We start from the raw sequence: 22,729 nt of genomic DNA on the forward strand, positions 1-22,729 counted from the left end.
ACGGGCTCTCTGGCAAAGGTGAAGACACACACGTGTGCTTGTGTTCAGCCTCTGTGTGGGGGGTCTCTCAGCTCCTGTCTGTCCCAGACTCCAGCAGACCTGAGACAACAGCCACACACCAACACACACTGTCACACTAAGCACAAGGCGGGGTACACCCTAGATTGGATACCAGGCCATCTCAGAGCACAGACACAAACACAGGCTCACTGTCTGTTCCTCAGGCTGGGACAGGAGATCACACACTGTATTATTATTATTGAGAGACAGGCTCGCTGTCTGTTCCTCAGGCTGGGACAGGAGATCACACACTGTATTATTATTATTGAGAGACAGGCTCACTGTCTGTTCCTCAGGCTGGGACAGGAGATCACACACTGTATTATTATTATTGAGAGACGGGCTCACTGTCTGTTCCTCAGGCTGGGACAGGAGCTCACACACTGTATTATTATTATTGAGAGACGGGCTCACTGTCTGTTCCTCAGGCTGGGACAGGAGCTCACACACTGTATTATTATTATTGAGAGACAGGCTCACTGTCTGTTCCTCAGGCTGGGACAGGAGCTCACACACTGTATTAATATTATTGAGAGACAGGCTCACTGTCTGTTCCTCAGGCTGGGACAGGAGCTCACACACTGTATTATTATTATTGAGAGACGGGCTCACTGTCTGTTCCTCAGGCTGGGACAGGAGCTCACACACTGTATTATTATTATTGAAAGACGGGCTCGCTGTCTGTTCCTCAGGCTGGGACAGGAGATCACACACTGTATTATTATTATTGAGAGACGGGCTCGCTGTCTGTTCCTCAGGCTGGGACAGGAGATCACACACTGTATTATTATTATTGAGAGACGGGCTCGCTGTCTGTTCCTCAGGCTGGGACAGGAGATCACACACTGTATTATTATTATTGAGAGACAGGCTCGCTGTCTGTTCCTCAGGCTAGGACAGGAGATCGCACACTGTATTATTATTATTGAGAGACAGGCTCACTGTCTGTTCCTCAGGCTGGGACAGGAGATCGCACACTGTATTATTATTATTGAGAGACAGGCTCACTGTCTGTTTCTCAGGCTGGGACAGGAGCTCACACACTGTATTATTATTATTGAGAGACAGGCTCGCTGTCTGTTCCTCAGGCTGGGACAGGAGATCACACACTGTATTATTATTATTGAGAGACAGGCTCACTGTCTGTTCCTCAGGCTGGGACAGGAGATCACACACTGTATTATTATTATTGAGAGACAGGCTCACTGTCTGTTCCTCAGGCTGGGACAGGAGCTCACACACTGTATTATTATTATTGAGAGACAGGCTCACTGTCTGTTCCTCAGGCTGGGACAGGAGATCACACACTGTATTATTATTATTGAGAGACAGGCTCACTGTCTGTTCCTCAGGCTGGGACAGGAGATCACACACTGTATTATTATTATTGAGAGACAGGCTCACTGTCTGTTCCTCAGGCTGGGGCAGGAGATCACACACTGTATTATTATTATTGAGAGACGGGCTCACTGTCTGTTCCTCAGGCTGGGACAGGAGCTCACACTGTATTATTATTATTGAGAGACAGGCTCACTGTCTGTTCCTCAGGCTGGGACAGGAGCTCACACACTGTATTATTATTATTGAGAGACAGGCTCACTGTTCCTCAGGCTGGGACAGGAGGTCACACACTGTATTATTATTATTGAGAGACAGGCTCACTGTCTGTTCCTCAGGCTGGGACAGGAGCTCACACACTGGGCTGCAGCTTTATTCGCTTTCTGCTGTTCTAACTCTTTTCTCTCCCTTTCTTCCCTGATCTCTCTATTTCTCTCTCCACCTCACTCTTTCTGCCTCTCTGTCCCTGTCGCTGATGTTTAATTATTCACTCTGCCTGTCAGCCTTTCAAACCTGCCTCCCCCCCAGCTCCATGAAAATTTAATACATGGACTGTACAGAGACACTGACTCCCCTGGAGAATAGATTCTTTATCTCATATCGACACCCCTGGGGTACAGACTCATATTGCACACGCTGTACAGGCACCCCTGGGGTACAGACTCTCACTGGACATGCTGTACAGACACCCCTGGGGTACAGACTCTTACTGGACACACAGTACAGACACCCCTGGGGTCCAGACTCATATTGCACACACTGTACAGACACCCCTGGGGTCCAGACTCTTACTGGACACGCTGTACAGACACCCCTGGGGTACGGACTTTTACTGGACATGCTGTACAGACACCCCTGGGGTACGGACTCTTACTGGACATGCTGTACAGACACCCCTGGGGTATAGACTCTTACTGGACACACTAGAGACACCGTTGGGGTCCAGACTCTTACTGGACACGCTGTACAGACACCCCTGGGGTCCGGACTCTTACTGGACAGGACACACTGTACAGACACCGCTGGGGTACAGTCTTGGTGGAGAAGCCAGCAGTCCCTCCTCTCTCTCCATCAGGACAGTCTCTCTCTGCGTGCAGTGTATTAAACACTCCGCCGGTCTCACTAAAATCCTGATTTATTTCCTCCCGATATCGATCGGCCCTCCATTAAGAATATAATTCATTATCCCCCCGGCAGCACCCACAGCCTCTTAATGCATCAGTGGAAGAGGAGAATCTGAGAGAGAGGGCAGGGCCTGGGGCAGTTCTCACCCCTCTGAGAGAGAGGGCAGGGCCTGGGGCAGTTCTCACCCCTCTGAGAGAGGGCAGGGGGCTGGTCAGTGGACAGTCCGCTGTCCTGTGGTTCTGAAACACATTGCCGGACCCGGACCTGCTGGACCGGTCAGTGGACAGCCCGCTGCCCTGTGACACTGCCCGTGTGCCACGATCGCTGTGACAAGGGGGGGGTCACCTTGCCGCGGAACGGGGGCCCCAACTGGTGTGGCCCTGTGCCAGCGCTGGCAGGGTGGGCAGGGTGGGCAGGGTGCTAAATACTGCATCGCCCAGCTGTCTGCTGAGTGCGTTTCTGTGTGTGTGTGTGTGTGTGTATTGCTGGGTGGCAGCTCTTGGCAGCTCACTCACTCAGAAAAAAGCAGACCTCCCCTCCCAGCACAAACACACACACAGCTGCACAGAGCCTTTTAATAATACAGCACAGAACATCTGGACATGAATCAGGGGGATTTGTTCCACATTGGGACATTATTGCAGTACACACACAGACACACACAGGCACAGACAGTTGCTCACAGGCACCTGCTCCAGTACTCCTGCCCAGATAGTTCCCTCCTGGAATAACCCTGACTCCTGTCCGGAATTACCCTGACTCCTGTCCAGAATAACCCTGACTCCAGTCCGGAATAACCCTGACTCCAGTCCGGAATAACCCTGACTCCAGACTGTAATAACCCTGACTCCAGTCTGGAATAACCCTGACTCCAGACTGTAATAACCCTGACTCCAGTTTGGAATAACCCTGACTCCAGCCTGTAATAACCCTGACTCCAGTCCGGAATAACCCTGACTCCAGACTGTAATAACCCTGACTCCAGTCTGGAATAACCCTGACTCCATACTGTAATAACCCTGACTCCAGTCTGGAATAACCCTGACTCCAGCCTGTAATAACCCTGACTCCAGTCCGGAATAATCCTGACTCCAGCCTGTAATAACCCTGACTCCAGTCCGGAATAACCCTGACTCCTGTGTTGTTCTAGGCACTCTCTCCCACTCTCTTCCTCACTGTCTCTCCCGCGCTGACAGGCTCTCAGGCAGTAAATCAGGAGATTGATCTGGTGTTGCCTGGGGCGTCCTGTACTCTGGTAAAAAGGCTGTTTAATTTAAGAAGGGCGTTTTACTCCCCCCCCAATTCCATTACAGAACAAATGAAAGCTGGTTTAAATGAGACCAGAATTCTCTTTCTCTTTCCTTGTCCTTCGGCAGCAGGGAAGAGCCAAGCAGAGGAGCTGGTGGGGTTTCTAATGGGGGGTGAGGGTGTCTATTCCTGCTCAAATAAATGCGTGGTCCAGTCTGGTCAGCCGGATGGACCCAGGCTGAAGTCTCTCAGAGCACAGGGAGCAGATCCTCAGAGCAGCAGGCTGGCTGAGAGCCAACATCGGAAAGACAAGGTACCATACTGTATAGTGCCTTTCATATCTCACTACTTCAAATCTGCTCCTAGATATTGTATTGGGGGTCAGTGAGCTACAGCACCAGGGTCTCTGACAGCAGGACCTGCTTCTGATGTCTCTAACAGGACTGGACCTGAACCACCGGACCAGCTGTCCTCCTGGTCTAACAGGACCAGACCTGAACCACCAGACCCGCTGTCCTCCTGGTCTAACAGGACCGGACCTGAACCACCAGACCCGCTGTCCTCCTGCTCTGACAGGACCGGACCTGACCCGCCGGACCGGCTGTCCTGGTGGCGGCAGCAGGCTGGCACGGAGGGGCGCCTGTCCAGCAGGATGAAGAGGCGGGACGCAGAGCTCTGGTGTTGAAGCCTTTATTGAGCGCGGGGATCCGGGCGTGACGGCGGCGGCGGCGGCCAGCAGGGGGCGCTGCACGAGCGAGCACTGCAGACAGGCCAGAGGGGCCGAGGGGGACGGGGCGGGGGTCCGGAGTCTGCGCCGGGACGCTCTCACAGTTTGCTCTGCACCTTCGGACCTGCAAAGAACAACCACACCCCCACCGTAATCATCGTCTTCATCGTCTTCGTCAGCTGGACTGCGAGCGCGTCAGAGAGCTGCAGCCGGAGGGTCTCTGCTGAGCGTGGGGTCCCTCTAGGGGACTGTGGGTGTGGGGGGTCTCTAGAGGACAGTGGGACATTGGGTGTGGGGGGTGTCTCTAGGGGACAATGGGTGTGGGGGGTCTCTCTAGGAGACTGTGGGTGTGGGGGGTCTCTAGAGGACAGTGGGACAGTGGGTGTGGGGGGTGTCTCTAGGGGACAGTGTAGGGGACAGTCCGGGACCAGTAGGCTTGCACACCATGCAGTTACCTCTCTCAGCACGTCTCTGACGGGTCAGCCTGCTGGCAGAGGAGACAGACAAAGGGATTGTGGGTAACAGCTGCTGCTGAACACGCTGCTGTTTCCTTAGGGTGCACAGTGACTCTCGTCTTATCGACGAGGATGGAGTGTTAATGTGAAGATACAGAGGAGCTGGACTGAGTGTCTCTACAGTTACTCTACAGATCTGAGGATGAGGATGGTGTGTTAATGTGAAGATACAGAGGAGCTGGACTGAGTGTCTCTACAGTTACTCTACAGGTCTGAGGATGAGGAGGGAGTGTTGATGTGAAGATACAAAGGAGCTGGACTGAGTGTCTCTACAGTTACTCTACAGGTCTGAGGATGAGGAGGGAGTGTTGATGTGAAGATACAGAGGAGCTGGACTGAGTCTCTCTACAGTTACTCTACAGGTCTGAGGATGAGGAGGGAGTGTTGATGTGAAGATACAGAGGAGCTGGACTGAGTGTCTCTACAGTTACTCTACAGGTCTGAGGATGAGGATGGTGTGTTGATGTGAAGATACAGAGGAGCTGGACTGAGTGTCTCTACAGTTACTCTACAGGTCTGAGGATGAGGAGGGTGTGTTGATGTGAAGATACAGAGGAGCTGGACTGAGTGTCTCTACAGTTACTCTACAGGTCTGAGGATGAGGAGGGTGTGTTGATGTGAAGATACAGAGGAGCTGGACTGAGTGTCTCTACAGTTACTCTACAGATCTGAGGATGAGGAGGGAGTGTTGATGTGAAGATACAGAGGAGCTGGACTGGGTGTCTCTACAGTAACTCTACAGGTCTGAGGATGAGGATGGTGTGTTGATGTGAAGATACAGAGGAGCTGGACTGAGTGTCTCTACAGTTACTCTACAGATCTGAGGATGAGGATGGTGTGTTGATGTGAAGATACAGAGGAGCTGGGCTGAGTGTCTCTACAGTTACTCTACAGATCTGAGGATGAGGAGGGAGTGTTGATGTGAAGATACAGAGGAGCTGGACTGAGTGTCTCTACAGTTACTCTACAGATCTGAGGATGAGGATGGTGTGTTGATGTGAAGATACAGAGGAGCTGGACCGAGTGTCTCTACAGTTACTCTACAGATCTGAGGATGAGGATGGTGTGTTGATGTGAAGATACAGAGGAGCTGGGCTGTCCTGACCTTCAGGAAAGTACAGGGGCAGTTTCTCCAGGTAGATGTCCTCGTCAGACTTGAGGAAGACACAGAAGACGATGCGCTCCAGCTGGCAGGAGGGAGGGAGGTTAGACCAGCAGACTCGTCTCTCCCTGCCTCTCCCGCTCTGTCTCGTGAGCGAGGGAGCAGGTCGAGGGAGCTGCCCGTCGTGTGGAAAATGAGATCTTTAACGAGGAATCTTTAATTGAGACTGTTTAATTAGCCATTTCACACGTCTGTGGAGTAACGAGGGTGTTGCACACCGGGAGAGGGATGACAGAGAGAGGGGAGAGGGAAACGTAGAGAGGAGGAAGGTGAGAGGAGTACGATGGAGCGCGAGCAGGGGGTGGAGAGAGAGAGAACAACAGTCAGATTCTTCCTCCACACCTTCAATAAGCCAAACAAATCTACTTCCTTCTAACAGGACCGGACCTGAACCACCAGACCAGCTGTCCTCCCAGTCTGACAGGACCGGACCTGAACCACCGGACCAGCTGTCCTCCTGGTCTAACAGGACTGGACCTGAACCACCGGACTGGCTGTCCTCCTGGTCTAACAGGACCGGACCTGACCCACCAGACCCGCTGTCCACCGAGTCTAAAAAGCCTTTTAGACTGGTTTTTTAAAGTGTGCCTCTGCACTCTCCCTGACTCTAACTCTCCTTGCCTGCTGTCTCTTTCCCTCTGTCTCTCCCTCAGGTGTGCTGTTGTCACCCCAGCCCTGCCTGCGGCTGCAGCTGGTGGTGTTTTTGACAACAAGGCTTGTTGTTGTGCAGAAGGGAAGGGAATAGGTGTCGCACCAGGGGTAGGGAGCGGGTGTTTCCGTGGGGACGTTGAGTCAGCGCGCACGCTTCGCAGAGCTTGGTTTTAATTGGACCCTGTGGGCGCCCGCTCTGTCCTGGGATGACTGATATATCCACACCGCCTCGAGGGAGACAGGTGTGCTCCTACCTGTGATCCGTGAGTGTCCAGGTATTCCCTGACTGTCCTCAGGGCCACATCCGCCGCCTCACTGGGGGGGTACCCTGCAGGGGTTCCATAAGTCACCTCATTATTGCTCTGAGTTGCGTCGTGAACTGAAGTTTAAACAGGGGGGGCGGCGGGGGGGCTCAGTGGTCGGCACTGCAGTTGCGCAGCGCCGGGGCCCTGGGTTCGATTCTGGAGCTGGGGTGCTATCTGTGTGGAGTTTGCATGTTCTCCCCTGTTGCGTGGGTGTCCTGCGGGTGCTCTGGTTTCCTGGTGTCCTCTCACAGTACGGAGACGCGCCGGTGCGCTGGGTTAACAAGCTTGTGGGAGAATCGGCTGGGGTGTGAGTGTGTGTGTCTGTTGTGCGCTGTGACGCACTGGTGTCCTGTCCGGGATGTTCCCTGCCTTGTGCCTGCTGCTTGCTGGGATAGACTCCGGCCCCAGGCTCTGGGCTTGAACAGTCCTGACCTCCTGGACACCCCCTGTCCAGCGTGGGCCCCTGGGGGGGTCGACACCACTGTATCAGTGTCTGTATTGTGCTGAGGCAGCGGCACAGTGGCTCCACCCACAGCCCCAGGGCTCTGGGGTCAGTCCCAGACCTGGGGCTCTGTCTGTGTGGAGTCTGCATGCTGTCCCTGTGTGGGTGTGGGGTTCCTGCAGGTGCTGCAGTCTCCTGCCACAGGCTGAAGACATGCTGCTGGGTAAATTGGCTTCTGGGAACACTGCCCCTGGTGCAGGTGTCTGAGGTGGACTGGATGTACCCCAGCTCCGGCTCCCAGGTGACCCTGTGCTGGAAGAAGTGGTTACAAACTGGACAGAAGGGAGTTCAGGCGAGCTGACCTGGGTCAGTGGTTATTTGTCAATGTGTGTGGACAGGAGAGAGGGTGTGAGCTGCCTCTGTGTTCAGTGTCCAGTGACTGTGCCTGGGTCAGCAGTCAGTGAGAGTGGACAGTGGACAGTGGGCAGTGGACAGTGGACAGTGGACAGTGCTGTTGTCACTCACCGTACACGCCAGTAGAGATGCAGGGGAACGCCTGAAAGACAAAACAAGAGAGCATTGTTCTCCTCTCTCCGCTGTCCTCCTGCTCCCCCCATCTCTCTCCCCTTCTCCCTCCTCTCCTCCCTGTCCCCCCCCCACTCTCCCGACCCTCTGTCTCCTCTCCCTCTCTCACCTGCACTGTCCCCCTCCTCTCTGTCCCACTCCCTCTCCCTGTCCCCTCTCTGTCCCCTGCACTGTCCCCCTCCTCTCTGTCCCACTCCCTGTCCCCTCTGTCTCCTGCCCTGTCCCCCTCTCCCTGTCCCACTCCCTCTCCCTGTCCCCTCTCTGTCCCCTGCCCTGTCCCCCTCTCCCTGTCCCACTCCCTCTCCCTGTCCCCTCTCTGTCCCCTGCCCTGTCCCCCTCTCCCTCCCTCACCACAGTCCTCAGCTGCTGAGCGCGAGCTGTCTCCAGGCAGCTCCAGTAGCAGTTGCGCAGAGCCTGTCTCTCTCTGTCCCCCACAGACCCCGTCTGGACGATGGGCCCCACTGTGTGGATGACATCTGAAAAGGAGGACACGAGAGAGACCAGTCAGAGCGAGATGGACCGGTTTTATTCCTGTCTGCTCTGGGTATCCTCACCTGCGGGCCCATCGCTGCTGAGCTGCTCTTATCTTTGTCTGAGGGGCCCGATATTTTATTGTCATCGATCTCTTAATCAGCACTGAGCTTGAAACACCACCAAGTGCAGCGTCGTCACAATAAATATCTCCCCCCGGCAACCCAGGTCACTCTCAATGAGTTCCGTTTGATACACATGGTAACTCTTCCACCTCTTGCCCTCTCCTGTGCTGCCTCCCTCTCTCTCAGCTCCAGCCTCTCGACTCCACACTGCCTCCCTCTCAGCTCCAGCCTCCCGACTCCACACTGCCTCCCTCTCTCTCGACTCCACACTGCCTCCCTCTCTCTCTCCCTCGACTCCACACTGCCTCCCTCTCCCTCCCACTCTCTCGACTCCACACTGCCTCCCTCCCTCTCTCTCCCTCGACTCCACGCTGCCTCCCTCTCTCTCTCTCGACTCCACACTGCCTCCCTCTCCCTCCCACTCTCTCGACTCCACACTGCCTCCCTCCCTCTCTCTCTCGACTCCACACTGCCTCCCTCTCCCTCCCACTCTCTCGACTCCACACTGCCTCCCTCCCTCTCTCTCCCTCGACTCCACGCTGCCTCCCTCTCTCTCTCTCGACTCCACACTGCCTCCCTCTCCCTCCCACTCTCTCGACTCCACACTGCCTCCCTCCCTCTCTCTCTCGACTCCACACTGCCTCCCTCTCTCTCTCTCTCGACTCCACGCTGCCTCCCTCTCTCTCTCTCGACTCCACACTGCCTCCCTCTCTCTCTCTCTCGACTCCACACTGCCTCCCTCTCCCTCTCTCTCTCTCGACTCCACACTGCCTCCCTCCCTCTCTCTCTCGACTCCACACTGCCTCCCTCTCTCTCTCTCTCGACTCCACACTGCCTCCCTCTCTCTCTCTCGACTCCACACTGCCTCTCTCTCTCTCGACTCCACACTGCCTCCCTCTCTCTCTCTCTCGACTCCACAATGCCACCCTCTCTCTCTCTCGACTCCACACTGCCTCCCTCTCTCTCTCTCTCTCGACTCCACACTGCCTCCCTCTCTCTCTCTCGACTCCACACTGCCTCTCTCTCTCTCGACTCCACACTGCCTCCCTCTCTCTCTCTCTCGACTCCACACTGCCTCCCTCTCTCTCTCTCGACTCCACACTGCCTCTCTCTCTCTCGACTCCACACTGCCTCCCTCCCTCTCTCTCTCGACTCCACACTGCCTCCCTCTCTCTCTCTCTCGACTCCACACTGCCTCCCTCTCTCTCTCTCGACTCCACACTGCCTCCCTCTCTCTCGACTCCACACTGCCTCCCTCTCTCTCCCTCGACTCCATGCTGCCTCCCTCTCTCTCTCTCGACTCCACACTGCCTCCCTCTCCCTCCCACTCTCTCGACTCCACACTGCCTCCCTCTCTCTCTCTCGACTCCACACTGCCTCCCTCTCTCTCTCTCGACTCCACACTGCCTCCCTCTCCCTCGACTCCACACTGCCTCCCTCTCTCTCCCTCGACTCCACGCTGCCTCCCTCTCTCTCTCTCGACTCCACACTGCCTCCCTCTCCCTCCCACTCTCTCGACTCCACACTGCCTCCCTCTCTCTCTCTCTCGACTCCACACTGCCTCCCTCTCTCTCCCTCGACTCCACGCTGCCTCCCTCCCCCTCCCTGTGCCCCCTGTCCACGCCCTCTTTGTGTTCCACAGCTTTTGCCCCCCCCCCCTCCTCCTCCTCCTCTTACCCCCAGTCCTCTCCTTTTGCCCTCGCCAGCCGCCCCCCCCCGTGGCAGGGCCCGCGCGCGGCTGAGGAAGGTGCCGGTCGCGGTTATTTACAGCTGCTCCGGCGCTGTTTACGAGCATCGATCGGCGAGCTGTTTGTTTTAGTTGCTGCTCTCCGTCACCGAGAGCATTAATCAGCCCGGAGAGAGGAGGGAGGGGGAGAGGAGAGGAGCTCGGCAGAGGTCAGACCGTGGCGGAGAGACCCGGGGCAGGGACAGGAGGGGGGGGGGGCAGCACCCGGGGATACAGCAGAACGAGTGCACCTGTACACCAAGGGTGGCGGGTGTGTGGAACAAGCTGCCCGACCAGAAGGGTGAAGATCTCCAGTGAGATCGGAGCCTGACGACCTGGATGGGCAGAAAGGAGGGAGCCTCCTCTCGTTTGTGGCCTGTATTCTGCCCTCTTGAGAAAGAGAGGGGAGCAGGACACTGGGGGAGGGGGGAGAGATGGGAATATTCCGAGAGGGGAGCAGGAGACGGGGGGGAGGGTGTTGGATTTCTCTCGTCTCGACCCCTGCTCTCTCTCTCTCTCCGCCCGGGGGTGTCGCACTGTCCCGGGTGTCGTGTGCGCGAGCGCGAGACGTGATGCCAACTGACAGCAGTGCATTGTGGGTCAGCCGCCCCACTGCACGTCAGCAACTGCCCCCGACCACCACCCCAGGCCCCCAATCCCCTCTGCTCTCATTCTGCAGCTCACCCCCCCAGACTCCTGGCGCTCTGACATCCCCCAGTAACACAGCCCCTCCCCCCAGTGCGTGTGCTGTCAGAGCTCAGAGTGGCCGTGTCTGGACTGATGGGACTGTATGACTGCATCCTGTGCTGGGAGTCAGACAACTGACCTGCCTGGTCCGCACGGACACCAAACACTCACTAGCAGGGACAGCAACTGGACACACACCCCACGGACAGAGCAGAGGGACAGAGGACATGGGGGGTCCAGCTTCTCGCTCTGGGGGACACAGGGAGGGCTGGGACTGTACTGATGCTGTCAGGATTAACCTGACGTCTCAGCAGAGGGACAGAGGACATGGGGGGTCCAGCTTCTCGCTCTGGGGGACACAGGGAGGGCTGGGACTGTACTGATGCTGTCAGGATTAACCTGAATTCTCAGCAGAGGGACAGAGGACACGGGGGTCCAGCCTCTTGCTCTGGGGGACACAGCGCTCTGAGCCACCGATACCCAGCCCTGCCCGACTCGGACCTGAGCACCTGGTCCGGCCCGATTCCTGAAGGACCCCAGGGAAAAGGGCTCCAGACTCCCATCAGCCCCTTCAGCCGCTCCGCCCCTGAGGTCCCGGCCGCGGGGGGCCGCGGGGGGTCGCGGGGGGCCGCGGGGCCGCCTGGCGGTAGTGGCTGGGAGCACGTCGAGCCCCTGCCCGAGCCGTCGCGCAGTGGGGAGCCCCTCTCCAGGGCCGGCGGGAGGCAGGGGTGTTTTGATCCTGCGCTAATTGGCCCCCAGGGGAGGGCAGTCGGGGTGTTTGCGCCGCGGAGGAGAGGGCTCATGTGCGGCCTGTTTACCTCTCTCCTCTCCTCTCCTCTCTCCTCTCCTCTCTCTCTCCTCTCCTCTCCTCCGCAGCCCCGCGGGCCTGGTGGTGCTCGGCTGGGACACGCCGTCGTCCAGGGCGATGCAGCGCAGTGCGTTATTCTCCTCTCCAGCCACCCAAACTGATTACAATCCCAGTTAATAACTAATCCAGCTCCCAGTCCAGCCTGGAGAGTCTCAGACTGCTCTGTCAGTCAGTGGAGTCTGATTATAATCCCAGTGAAGAACTAATCCAGCTCCCAGTCCAGCTAGTCCAGTCCAGCCTGCAGTGTCTCAGACTGCTCTGTCAGTGTCAGTGGAGTCTGATTATAATTCCAGTGAAGAACTAATCCAGCTCCCAGTCCAGCCAGTCCAGTCCAGCCTGCAGTGCCTCAGACTGCTGTCAGTGTCAGTGAGTCTGATTATAATCCCAGTGAAGAACTAATCCAGCTCCCAGTCCAGCCAGTCCAGTCCAGCCTGCAGTGTCTCAGACTGCTCTGTCAGTCAGTGGAGTCTGATTATAATCCCAGTGAAGAACTAATCCAGCTCCCAGTCCAGCCAGTCCAGTCCAGCCTGCAGAGTCTCAGACTGCTCTGTCAGTGTCAGTGAGTCTGATTATAATCCCAGTGAAGAACTAATCCAGCTCCCAGTCCAGCCAGTCCAGTCCAGCCTGCAGTGTCTCAGACTGCTCTGTCAGTGTCAGTGGAGTCTGATTATAATCCCAGTGAAGAACTAATCCAGCTCCCAGTCCAGCCAGTCCAGTCCAGCCTGCAGAGTCTCAGACTGCTCTGTCAGTGTCAGTGAGTCTGATTATAATCCCAGTGAAGAACTAATCCAGCTCCCAGTCCAGCCAGTCCAGTCCAGCCTGCAGTGTCTCAGACTGCTCTGTCAGTGTCAGTGGAGTCTGATTATAATCCCAGTGAAGAACTAATCCAGCTCCCAGTCCAGCCAGTCCAGTCCAGCCTGCAGAGTCTCAGACTGCTCTGTCAGTGTCAGTGAGTCTGATTATAATCCCAGTGAAGAACTAATCCAGCTCCCAGTCCAGCCAGTCCAGTCCAGCCTGCAGAGTCTCAGACTGCTCTGTCAGTGTCAGTGGAGTCTGATTATAATCCCAGTGAAGAACTAATCCAGCTCCCAGTCCAGCCAGTCCAGTCCAGCCTGCAGTGTCTCAGACTGCTCTGTCAGTCAGTGGAGTCTGATTATAATCCCAGTGAAGAACTAATCCAGCTCCCAGTCCAGCCAGTCCAGTCCAGCCTGCAGAGTCTCAGACTGCTCTGTCAGTGTCAGTGAGTCTGATTATAATCCCAGTGAAGAACTAATCCAGCTCCCAGTCCAGCCAGTCCAGTCCAGCCTGCAGTGTCTCAGACTGCTCTGTCAGTGTCAGTGGAGTCTGATTATAATCCCAGTGAAGAACTAATCCAGCTCCCAGTCCAGCCAGTCCAGTCCAGCCTGCAGAGTCTCAGACTGCTCTGTCAGTGTCAGTGAGTCTGATTATAATCCCAGTGAAGAACTAATCCAGCTCCCAGTCCAGCCAGTCCAGTCCAGCCTGCAGAGTCTCAGACTGCTCTGTCAGTGTCAGTGGAGTCTGATTATAATCCCAGTGAAGAACTAATCCAGCTCCCAGTCCAGCCTGCAGTGTCTCAGACTGCTCTGTCAGTGTCAGTGAGTCTGATTATAGTCCCAGTTAATAAGTGATCAGGGTTGCAGTAAACACTCATTATGTTTGTACTGGGAAGAGAGCTGAGAAACAGCAAGCGTGTTTGAAAAGTCCGCGCCAGCGCAGCAGGAGCCCGGAGAGCCAGGCAGAGCTGCGGGATAAACAGCGGACCTGAGCCAGACCCTCCACCCCCGGATCAGCCCGCAGGATCGCTCCGCGCACGGAGACGGGCAATAAATTAGAGTCGGGAATTACTGCTAAGTGTGGGAATAAATTAAACTGCGCTTCCTTCTGTAAACACTATCTGACTGCATAATTACTGCCCACTGTGCAGCCGGGGAGGGAGGGGGAGAGAGACTGTGACACATATTCCGGGATCAGACAAACTTTCTTCCCTAAATTGACAAATCTAATCCCAGAGGGAGCAGGGACAGAGGGACACACAGGGGCTGGAGGAGAGAGAGAGAGAGACAGGGGCTGGAGGAGAGAGACAGGGGCTGGAGGAGGGAGAGAGAGAGACAGGGGCTGGAGGAGAGAGAGAGAGAGACAGGGGCCGTAGGAGAGAGAGAGAGACAGGGGCCAGAGGAGGGAGAGAGAGAGAGAGAGACAGGGGCTGGAGGAGAGAGACGGGCTGGAGGAGAGAGAGAGAGAGACAGGGGCTGGAGGAGAGAGACGGGCTGGAGGAGAGAGAGAGAGAGACAGGGGCCAGAGGAGAGAGAGAGAGAGACAGGGGCTGGAGGAGAGAGAGAGAGAGACAGGGGCTGGAGGAGAGAGAGAGAAAGAGAGACAGGGGCTGGAGGAGAGAGAGAGAGACAGGGGCTGGAGAGAGAGAGAGACAGGGGCCGGAGGAGAGAGAGAGACAGGGGCTGGAGGAGAGAGAGGGGGGAGACAGGGGTAAAAGCAGTAGAAAGGTGTCGGAGTGCGTGTGACCCCAGCTCTGGCTCCATGCAGCTGTGTCTGAAGCCTGCTTCCTGCTCCAGTCCCCCCCCACAGAGACACACACACGCACACGGCTGTACTCACACTTGGCGGGCAGTCCGTATGCACCGGTCAGTTTTGCCTGTCCAGTCTCGCACCCCCCCAGCGTGGAACACTCCTTCTTCAGCAGAGGCCCTGCTCTGCGGTGGATAGTGCCGTCCACTGAGGGGGAGAGAGAGGCAGTGAGGCTTCAGACCAGCCACAGACACACACAGGCCAGCGAGTGACCACCGCGGTCAGCTAGAGACACACACAGGCCAGAACACTGTAGCCTCTTGTCCGAGGGACAGAAAGTGACCACAGTGGTCATTTAAGAGTAAAAAAGGCTGACTGATTCATGATCACAGTGCGTCTGACCACACAGTGCACATGAGGGCCGGTAGAGCACTTGGGAGTCTGAGATGAAGAGGTGATTACAGCCTGCTGACCGATAGCACGCTACACTGGTCTTTGACCAGAGACAATGGGGGTGCCCGGCTCTGATTGGTCCAGTACAATGGGAATCTGCCTCTGATTGGTCAGGTACAGTGTGTGCCCGGCTCTGATTGGTCCAGTACAATGGGCATCTGCCTCTGATTGGTCAGGTACAGTGGGTGTTCGCCTTTGTATGGTCAGGTACAGTAGGGTCTGCCTCTGATTGCACTGGGAGTCTGACTGACAGCACTGTCACACCTGGAGCGGATCAGACTGCTGCGCACTGGGAGTCTGACTGACAGCACTGTCACACCTGGGGCGGATCAGACTGCTGCGCACTGGGAGTCTGACTGACAGCACTGTCACACCTGGAGCGGATCAGACTACTGCGCACTGGGAGTCTGACTGACAGCACTGTCACACCTGGAGCGGATCAGGCTGCTGCGCACTGGGAGTCTGACTGACAGCACTGTCACACCTGGAGCGGATCAGACTGCTGCGCACTGGGAGTCTGACTGACAGCACTGTCACACCTGGAGTGGATCAGACTGCTGCGCACTGGGAGTCTGACTGACAGCACTGTCACACCTGGAGCGGATCAGACTGGGAGTCTAGTACGCAAGGCTGTAAAGTCAGGGCTGGATTGGACTGCTGTGCACTGGAAATCTAAATGGCGACATTCTAAAATCTGGAGTGGACTGGAACGCTAGCCGCAGTCAGACTGGCAACGCTGTCAGACCTGGAGTGGACCGCGTCACTGGGCCTGCCCATGTCTCAGCCGATGTAGGCGAGAACTGGAGCTGGTCTGAGGATGGACGAGCTCCTACAGGCAGCAGGCAGGAAAGTGGGAGAGAGACAGATCTCATTTCCATCCCCAGCTCGTCAGGGACCTGGGGACCAGAGCCTTGTGGGCTACGTGCTTCCTGTCTCATTACACTCACCTCACGTTTATAAATACAGACGGAGAGCAAGAGAGACACCGGCACCTTATTAGCAGGTGTTAATTGGCTTTGTCTCAACGAGGGCACAGAGATGTTGTGATCGGGTAGAGATGAGAAGGTTCACATAAACAAACAGGTACAGCAGAGCTCACATCACATGGACCTGCTGGGGTCCCAGCTTTGAAAATCTTGGGGTGCCAGTCTGTGGTCAGCAGGAAGGAGGCTGACGTCTGTGATTGGTCAAGACACAGTGGGCGTCAATCTGTGACTGGTCAGGGCGTCGGGGCTCAACCGGTGACTGGTCAGTGGTCATCAGTAAGGAGATCAGTCCGTGACCAGTCAGTCATGGAAGAGCTTGTAACAGGAGGAGGTGCTCAGTGACTTGTCACTAATGGGGTGGACACTGGTGTGGGCCTGGTCACTGACACAGTGGACACCCCTCAGCGACCAGTCAGTAACAGGAGGAGCTGGTCAGCAGTATGGTGGACACTGGTGTGGGCCTGGTCACTGACACAGTGGACACCCCTCAGCAACTAGTCAGTAACAGGAGGAGCTGGTCAGCAGTATGGTGGACACTGGTGTGGGCCTGGCCAGTTGGATGAGCGGGCACCAGTCTCTCAGACACACTGGCGCAGTGGGTATCACTCAGGCTGAGGAGACAGTGCTATCATATCAACACAGTGCATCTGTTTCCTAGGTAATGAGTCCCTTGTTAGGAGCAGAGCTAATTAATTTCAGTCCAATTAGCAGGCATTAGTGCGTTAAAGGCAAACAGACCAGCCGTTGCAAAAACAAGGACACAAGCGAAGCACTGTTTCACCCTGAGAATCTGTCCGTGTCTTTCATTCCAGTGTCCACCTCTGAACCTGCTCTTGGAGACCCTCCCTCGCCCCTGCACCACCCCCTCTCACTCTCCTCTCTCATCTCCTCTCTCTGTCCTCTCATCTCCTCTCTCCTAACAGTGGCCCCTCCATGACAACCCTCCCACCTCCACGTCAATAATTGCCAGCCCTGGTTCTCCTACAGGAGCAGTTGTTGACGACTCTTCTAACGAACTCCGAGACTAATTAGAAGTAGCAGGTGAATTGACAAGGGAGAGAGACAGAGACTCGGAGTGTGGAAGAGTTAAATGAAATAGCATGAGCTGTTAATTACAGGGACATGGAGCAGGAGAACACAGGGACAGAGGGACAGAGAGAGAGAAAGAGAGGGGGGGACGAGTTTGTAAATGTTTTTGTTAAAAGTTATTGCTTTGGCAACACTGTAATATTCAACAGTTATCATCAAGCTCTTTGGATTTGAAAAGAAAGCCGGGAGAGAGAGGGAGACACGCAGTGGGGAGGGGAGGGGTGTGGAGGGGGCAGTGCTGATGAGTTTGAATCGGTCTTACAGATTTATCACTGTATTGATTAAGAGACGGCCGGCCACTTAACACCCCCCCGAGTCAGCAGAGAGAGGGACTGCGCTGGTTATTTACCTAACTGTTCAGCTCACTCCGAATGCCGTAAATCTCTCCAACACACACACACATGCACACACAGGCTTGTGTTCTGCCTTTGTGGGGTCTCTCTCCCACTGACTCCCAGTCTGCGCCAGCTGCAGCAGGCCTGAGAACACAGTCCGGGCGCTTTCAGATCTACAAGAGGCCACCCGCCGTCTCAAACATCATTCTGACTGCGACCAAACATTGGCAGCAAAATAGGAATACACATATAATGGAGCTAGGAGCTCTTCCATTACTATTGGAGCACACAGACACACCCACACTCCTATGGGTGCACACAGACACGCCCACACTCCTATTGGTGCACACAGACACGCCCACACTCCTATTGGTGCACACAGACACGCCCACACTCCTATTGGAGCTCACAGACACGCCCACACTCCTATTGCAGTACACAGAGACGCCCACACTCCTATTGGTGCACGTGGACACACCCACACTCCCATTGGAGCACACAGACACGCCCACACTCCCATTGGTGCACACAGACACACCCAAACTCCCATTGGAGCACAGAGACATGCCCAAACTCCTATTGGAGCACACAGACACACCCACAATCCTACTGGAGCCGAATTAGTGCTGACACAGGTAGAGACAGATTAGTGCTTCATGGCCAGAGAGGGTCCAGCGAAGGGCCAGGCAGGGGGAGACACACAGACACTCACCTCCACCGCCTCCCAGCAGCGTCTTGTTGGCTGAAAAGACAGAAGGGAAGACAGAGTTAAATCACTCTGTGACCCCTGTGTCAGCCATTTCCTGTCTGCTGCACAACTGAACCCTTGGTTGAGCTGAGAATTGAATGAGATGATGAGATGACAGAGAGAGCAAGCAGGGGCAGAGAGAGAGAGCAGAGACAGAGAGAGGGAGAGTGACCAGGGACGTGTGTGTGTTACACTCTGGTATGTGTGTTTGTGCATGTGTACATATGAATTAAAGGAAAAGGACTCTCACACACACTGACTGGACACTCCAGTACATTAACACCACACTGAGAGAGAGAGGGGTTAATACAGACACACTGACTGGACACTCCAGTACATTAACACTGCACTGAGAGAGAGAGGGGTTAACACAGACACCCTGACTGGGCACTCCAGTACATTAACACTGCACTGAGAGAGAGAGGGGTTAATACACACACACTGACTGGACACTCCAGTACATTAACACTGCACTGAGAGAGAGAGAGGGGTTAATACAGACACACTGACTGGACACTCCAGTACATTAACACTGCACTGAGAGAGAGAGGGGTTAACACAGACACCCTGACTGGACACTCCAGTACATTAACACTGCAGTGAGAGAGAGAGGGGTTAATACACACACACTGACTGGACACTCCAGTACATGAACACTGCACTGAGAGAGACAGGGGTTAACACAGACACCCTGACTGGACTCTACACTGAGAGAGAGGTCAGGATGGGGGATTACAGTCACTCCCACACAGAACTGGAGAGAAGCAGTGAGAGGCCAGGAAACTGAGAAACAGTCAATCAGTCACTCAGCCCTGAAAACCAGCACTGAGAGAGGAGAGAGGGGGGTGCAGCAGGAGGAGAATGAGGATGGAGTGAAAGGGGGAGGTGGGCAGGAGTTTCTAACTGGAAGAGGAGCTGGCAGAGGGAGAGAGAGGTGGGGGGGGGCAGTGTGAGTGACATCTGACTTTAACCCAGCCAGAGAGAGAGGGAGGGAGGGAGGGAGGAAAAGGGAAGGAGAGAGGAAGGGAAAGATGGAGAGAGAGATGGAGGGGGAGAGGGAGGGAGAGAGAGAGGGAAAGGGAGGGAGATAGGAAGGGAGAGGGAGGGAGAGAGGGAGGGAGGGAGAGAGAGAGGGAGGGAGAGAGGGAGGGAGAGAGAGAGGGAGGGAGAGAGGGAGAGAGAGAAGGATAACGAGCGCTGATCACAGTGCAGCCAGCGACGGACGCAGAAGAGAGTCCTCTTAGTCTCCCGGGTGAGCCAGGCAGGTAGGCTTGGGAATCTGTCTGGGAAACAGCACAAGAGACGGGGCAAGGAGGGGAGGGGGGCTGGGAGAGGCCTGCGAGGGGAGAGCACGCGGGTTCGAGGGCCAGGCAGGGATGGATGACAGAGAGGAGACTGTGTCCCAGGCTGGAGAGTGGGAAGGGAGCAGGAGCGATCGGAGGGGAGAGAGGCGAGTAGGAAGGGAGCAGGAGCGATCGGAGGGGAGTGGGAAGGGAGCAGGAGCGATCGGAGGGGAGTGGGAAGGGAGCAGGAGCGATCGGAGGGGAGAGAGGCGAGTAGGAAGGGAGCAGGAGCGATCGGAGGGGAGTGGGAAGGGAGCAGGAGCGATCGGAGGGGAGTGGGAAGGGAGCAGGAGCGATCGGAGGGGAGAGAGGGGAGTAGGAAGGGAGCAGGAGCGATCGGAGGGGAGAGAGGGGAGTGGGAAGGGAGCAGGAGCGATCGGAGGGGAGTGGGAAGGGAGCAGGAGCGATCGGAGGGGAGAGAGGGGAGTGGGAAGGGAGCAGGAGCGATCGGAGGGGAGTGGGAAGGGAGCAGGAGCGATCGGAGGGGAGAGAGGAGCTTTGCTCAGGGAGTATCAGAGCCGGGAAGGAGACGCAGCGCCTGTGAGAGGGGGCAGTTCCCGTACTGACGGCCATGAGTGTCATCGTACATCGTTAACTAATTAGTACCGGAGGGGCGCAGGCCGCAGGGGAAGAGGTGCTGTCACTGGACACCGGAGACTGCAGTGACCGCTCGCTCCACCCCTCCTCTGCTCCCAGTAGGGCCTAGCCCTCCGCTCACTGCCCCTACCTCTCTTGGCGCCTGGAGCTCCCAGAGGTGCAGTGGAGTTGCTGAGGCAGACAGGGCTGCAGCCCCAGGGAGTTCAGGCCCCTGGTGTGTGTGTGTGTGTGTGTGTGTGTGCGTGCGTGTGCGTGTGTGCGTGTGTGCGCGTGTGCGCGTGTGCGCGTGTGTGCCTGTGTGTGTGCCTGCACAGTCACAGGCCTGTTCGGGCAGCTGTGTGGTCAGCACTGAGCCCTGTGCAGCACAGGGACACTGACCACTGACCGAGGGACAGCTTCACGGCTGCTGTGTGCTACCACACACACCCTGACCACAGGGCATACTGACTGCTGACACACAGGCAGTGGCTGTCTGTAGTGCCTGGACATCACGGACACCAACAGTGGTCACTCTGAGCCAATGTGTGTCCGCAGTCATGAGATCAGGGTAAAAGCACAGTACAGCGCAGTAGAGCCCAGTGAGATCAGGGTAAAAGCACAGTACAGCGCAGTAGAGCCCAGTGAGATCGGGGTAAAAGCACAGTACAGCGCAGTAAAGCCCAGTGAGATCGGGGTAAAAGCACAGTACAGCGCAGTGAGATCAGGGTGAAAGGAAACAGATCTGACCGATCCATGGTATTTGGGGACTTGAGAACAGGGCTGTGCTGTCTGTTCCAGACACCCGCTGCTCTCTGTGTGCAGTAGCCCCTCCGTTTCCAGTCCTGACCGCGTACTGGGGTGCAGGCTACGGGTCAAGACCACAGAGACTCGGTCCCTTCGAAGGGTTCCGCCCCTAAGACACGAGCCCCGGAAATCTCACGGGTCAGGGCGGTGCGTGGGGCCGCGTCACGAGGGACGCGCGCCGGTCCACGCACACACTGAGACACCGGCAGCTGGCGGCGATAAAAACGATGCTCACTCTCCTCCCTCTCCCCCTCTCTCTCTCCCTCCCTCCCTCCGCAGGCTTGACTGAAAAGACGAGTCTTCTCGACAGTCTGCCATCTCCCCGCTCGGAGGAAAAGCGGTGCGCAGTCCGCGTCTCTCCCTTCACCCCCACTGCCCGCGCGCCCCGAGCGGCACCCAGGACCCCCACATCTGGGGGAGAGAGGGGGAGACCCGTCTCCGGTCCGATTCCGGGGGAGGAGGAGGAGGAGGAGGATACGGGGCGAAGCGAAGCCGACAGGACCGGCGAAGAGAGGCTGTCTTGTAGACAGAGGCTGTGCACGAAATATTTGTTTTGATTTTTTTTCTGGGGGACAGTCTCCGGAAACCGGGGCTCGGTCACGGAGAAACGCCGCTCGCGCCAGCGCTGGGATTTACAGAAACCGGGAAACCGGGAAGAGGCAGCCCGAGTCCTCGCGGGCGATTTCCCCCCCCCCGATATATCACTGGAAGAGCCGCTCGTGTCCGGTCCCGCGTGTGTCCAGAGCAGAGGCTGAAGCCCACGAGCGGCCGTGGCAGTGAGGACGGTGGAGCGGAGCGCTAGCGGCAGGTAAATGTCCACGCGTGTACAGAACACGGGAATACGGGCTCGGGAGCCGCACGGCGGCCGCTGTGGTTGTATCACGCGTGTGTCTGTGTGTGTGTGTGTCGCCTGGTTGGTCTTGTCCCCCCCGTGTTCCGGCAGCGGAGCCCCAGCTGCGGCGGCTCGCGCTCGGTCCCTCCCTCTCCCTCTCCCTCGCGCGCGGCCGCAGCCCGCTGGACCCACCTGTCCCGCCGCGTGCCGGGGACACAGGCACATGCTAATGAGCGAGTGAACAGGTGTGTGTGTCTGTGCTGTTGTGTTGACTGTTCATGGGCATTGCTAGTGTGTCTGTGTGCATCAGTATTTGTGAGCATCATTGTGTTAGTGTGTCTGTGTGCGCCAATATTTGTGAGCATTACTGTGTTTGTGTTAGTGTGTCTGTGTGCATCAGTATTTGTGAGCATTACTGTGTTTGTGTGCGCCAATATTTGTGAGCATTACTGTGTTTGTGTTAGTGTGTCTGTGTGCATCAGTATTTGTGAGCATTACTGTGTTTGTGTTAGTGTGTCTGTGTGCGCCAATATTTGTGAGCATTATTGTGTTTGTGTTAGTGTGTCTGTATGCATCAATATTTGTGAACATTACTGTGTTTGTGTTAGTGTGTCTGTGTGCGCCAATATTTGTGAGCATCATTGTGTTCGTGTGTCTGTGTGCGCCAATATTTGTGGGCATTATTGTTATAGTGTGTCTGTGTGCGCCAATATTTGTGGGCATTATTGTGTTTGTGTTAGGGTGTCTGTATGCACCAATATTTGTGAGCATCATTGTGTTCGTGTGTCTGTGTGCGCCAATATTTGTGGGCATTATTGTGTGCGTGTTAGCGTGTCTGTGTGCACCAGTGATTGTGAACATTTTTGTATTAGTGTGTGCAGCATTGTTTGTGAGTATTATTGTCTTTTAGTGTGTCAGTGAGCACCTCAGTTTTTGTTATTGTGCTTGTGTTAATGTTAGTGAGTGTTGGTGTGTCTCTCTGTG

General features: G+C 56.0%; 1 protein-coding gene across 3 annotated transcripts in view; it reads right to left on the minus strand.

Annotated features, from left to right (window-relative positions):
* Positions 1-3,086: 3,086 nt before the first annotated feature.
* Positions 3,087-22,729, minus strand: part of macrod1 (mono-ADP ribosylhydrolase 1) — a 53,161-nt gene continuing 33,518 nt past the window's right edge. Inside the window, exons 4-11 of one of the 3 annotated variants that reach the window (XM_088908970.1) lie at positions 18,155-18,184; positions 14,670-14,786; positions 8,510-8,634; positions 8,099-8,129; positions 7,081-7,154; positions 6,119-6,200; positions 4,954-4,985; positions 3,087-4,622 (exon numbers count right to left, since the gene is read on the minus strand). In XM_088908970.1, coding sequence (XP_088765096.1) covers positions 4,978-4,985; positions 6,119-6,200; positions 7,081-7,154; positions 8,099-8,129; positions 8,510-8,634; positions 14,670-14,786; positions 18,155-18,184 — 467 coding nt within the window. In that variant the 3' untranslated portion in view covers positions 3,087-4,622; positions 4,954-4,977. The remainder of the gene's footprint in view (positions 4,623-4,953; positions 4,986-6,118; positions 6,201-7,080; positions 7,155-8,098; positions 8,130-8,509; positions 8,635-14,669; positions 14,787-18,154; positions 18,185-22,729) is intronic. The other 2 variants (XM_088908972.1, XM_088908969.1) reach the window with 2 other exon arrangements.

This window comes from Atractosteus spatula, assembly GCF_055471065.1.
Source record: "Atractosteus spatula isolate fAtrSpa1 chromosome 24 unlocalized genomic scaffold, fAtrSpa1.hap1 SUPER_24_unloc_1, whole genome shotgun sequence".
NCBI classification, from domain to species: Eukaryota; Metazoa; Chordata; class Actinopteri; order Semionotiformes; family Lepisosteidae; genus Atractosteus; species Atractosteus spatula.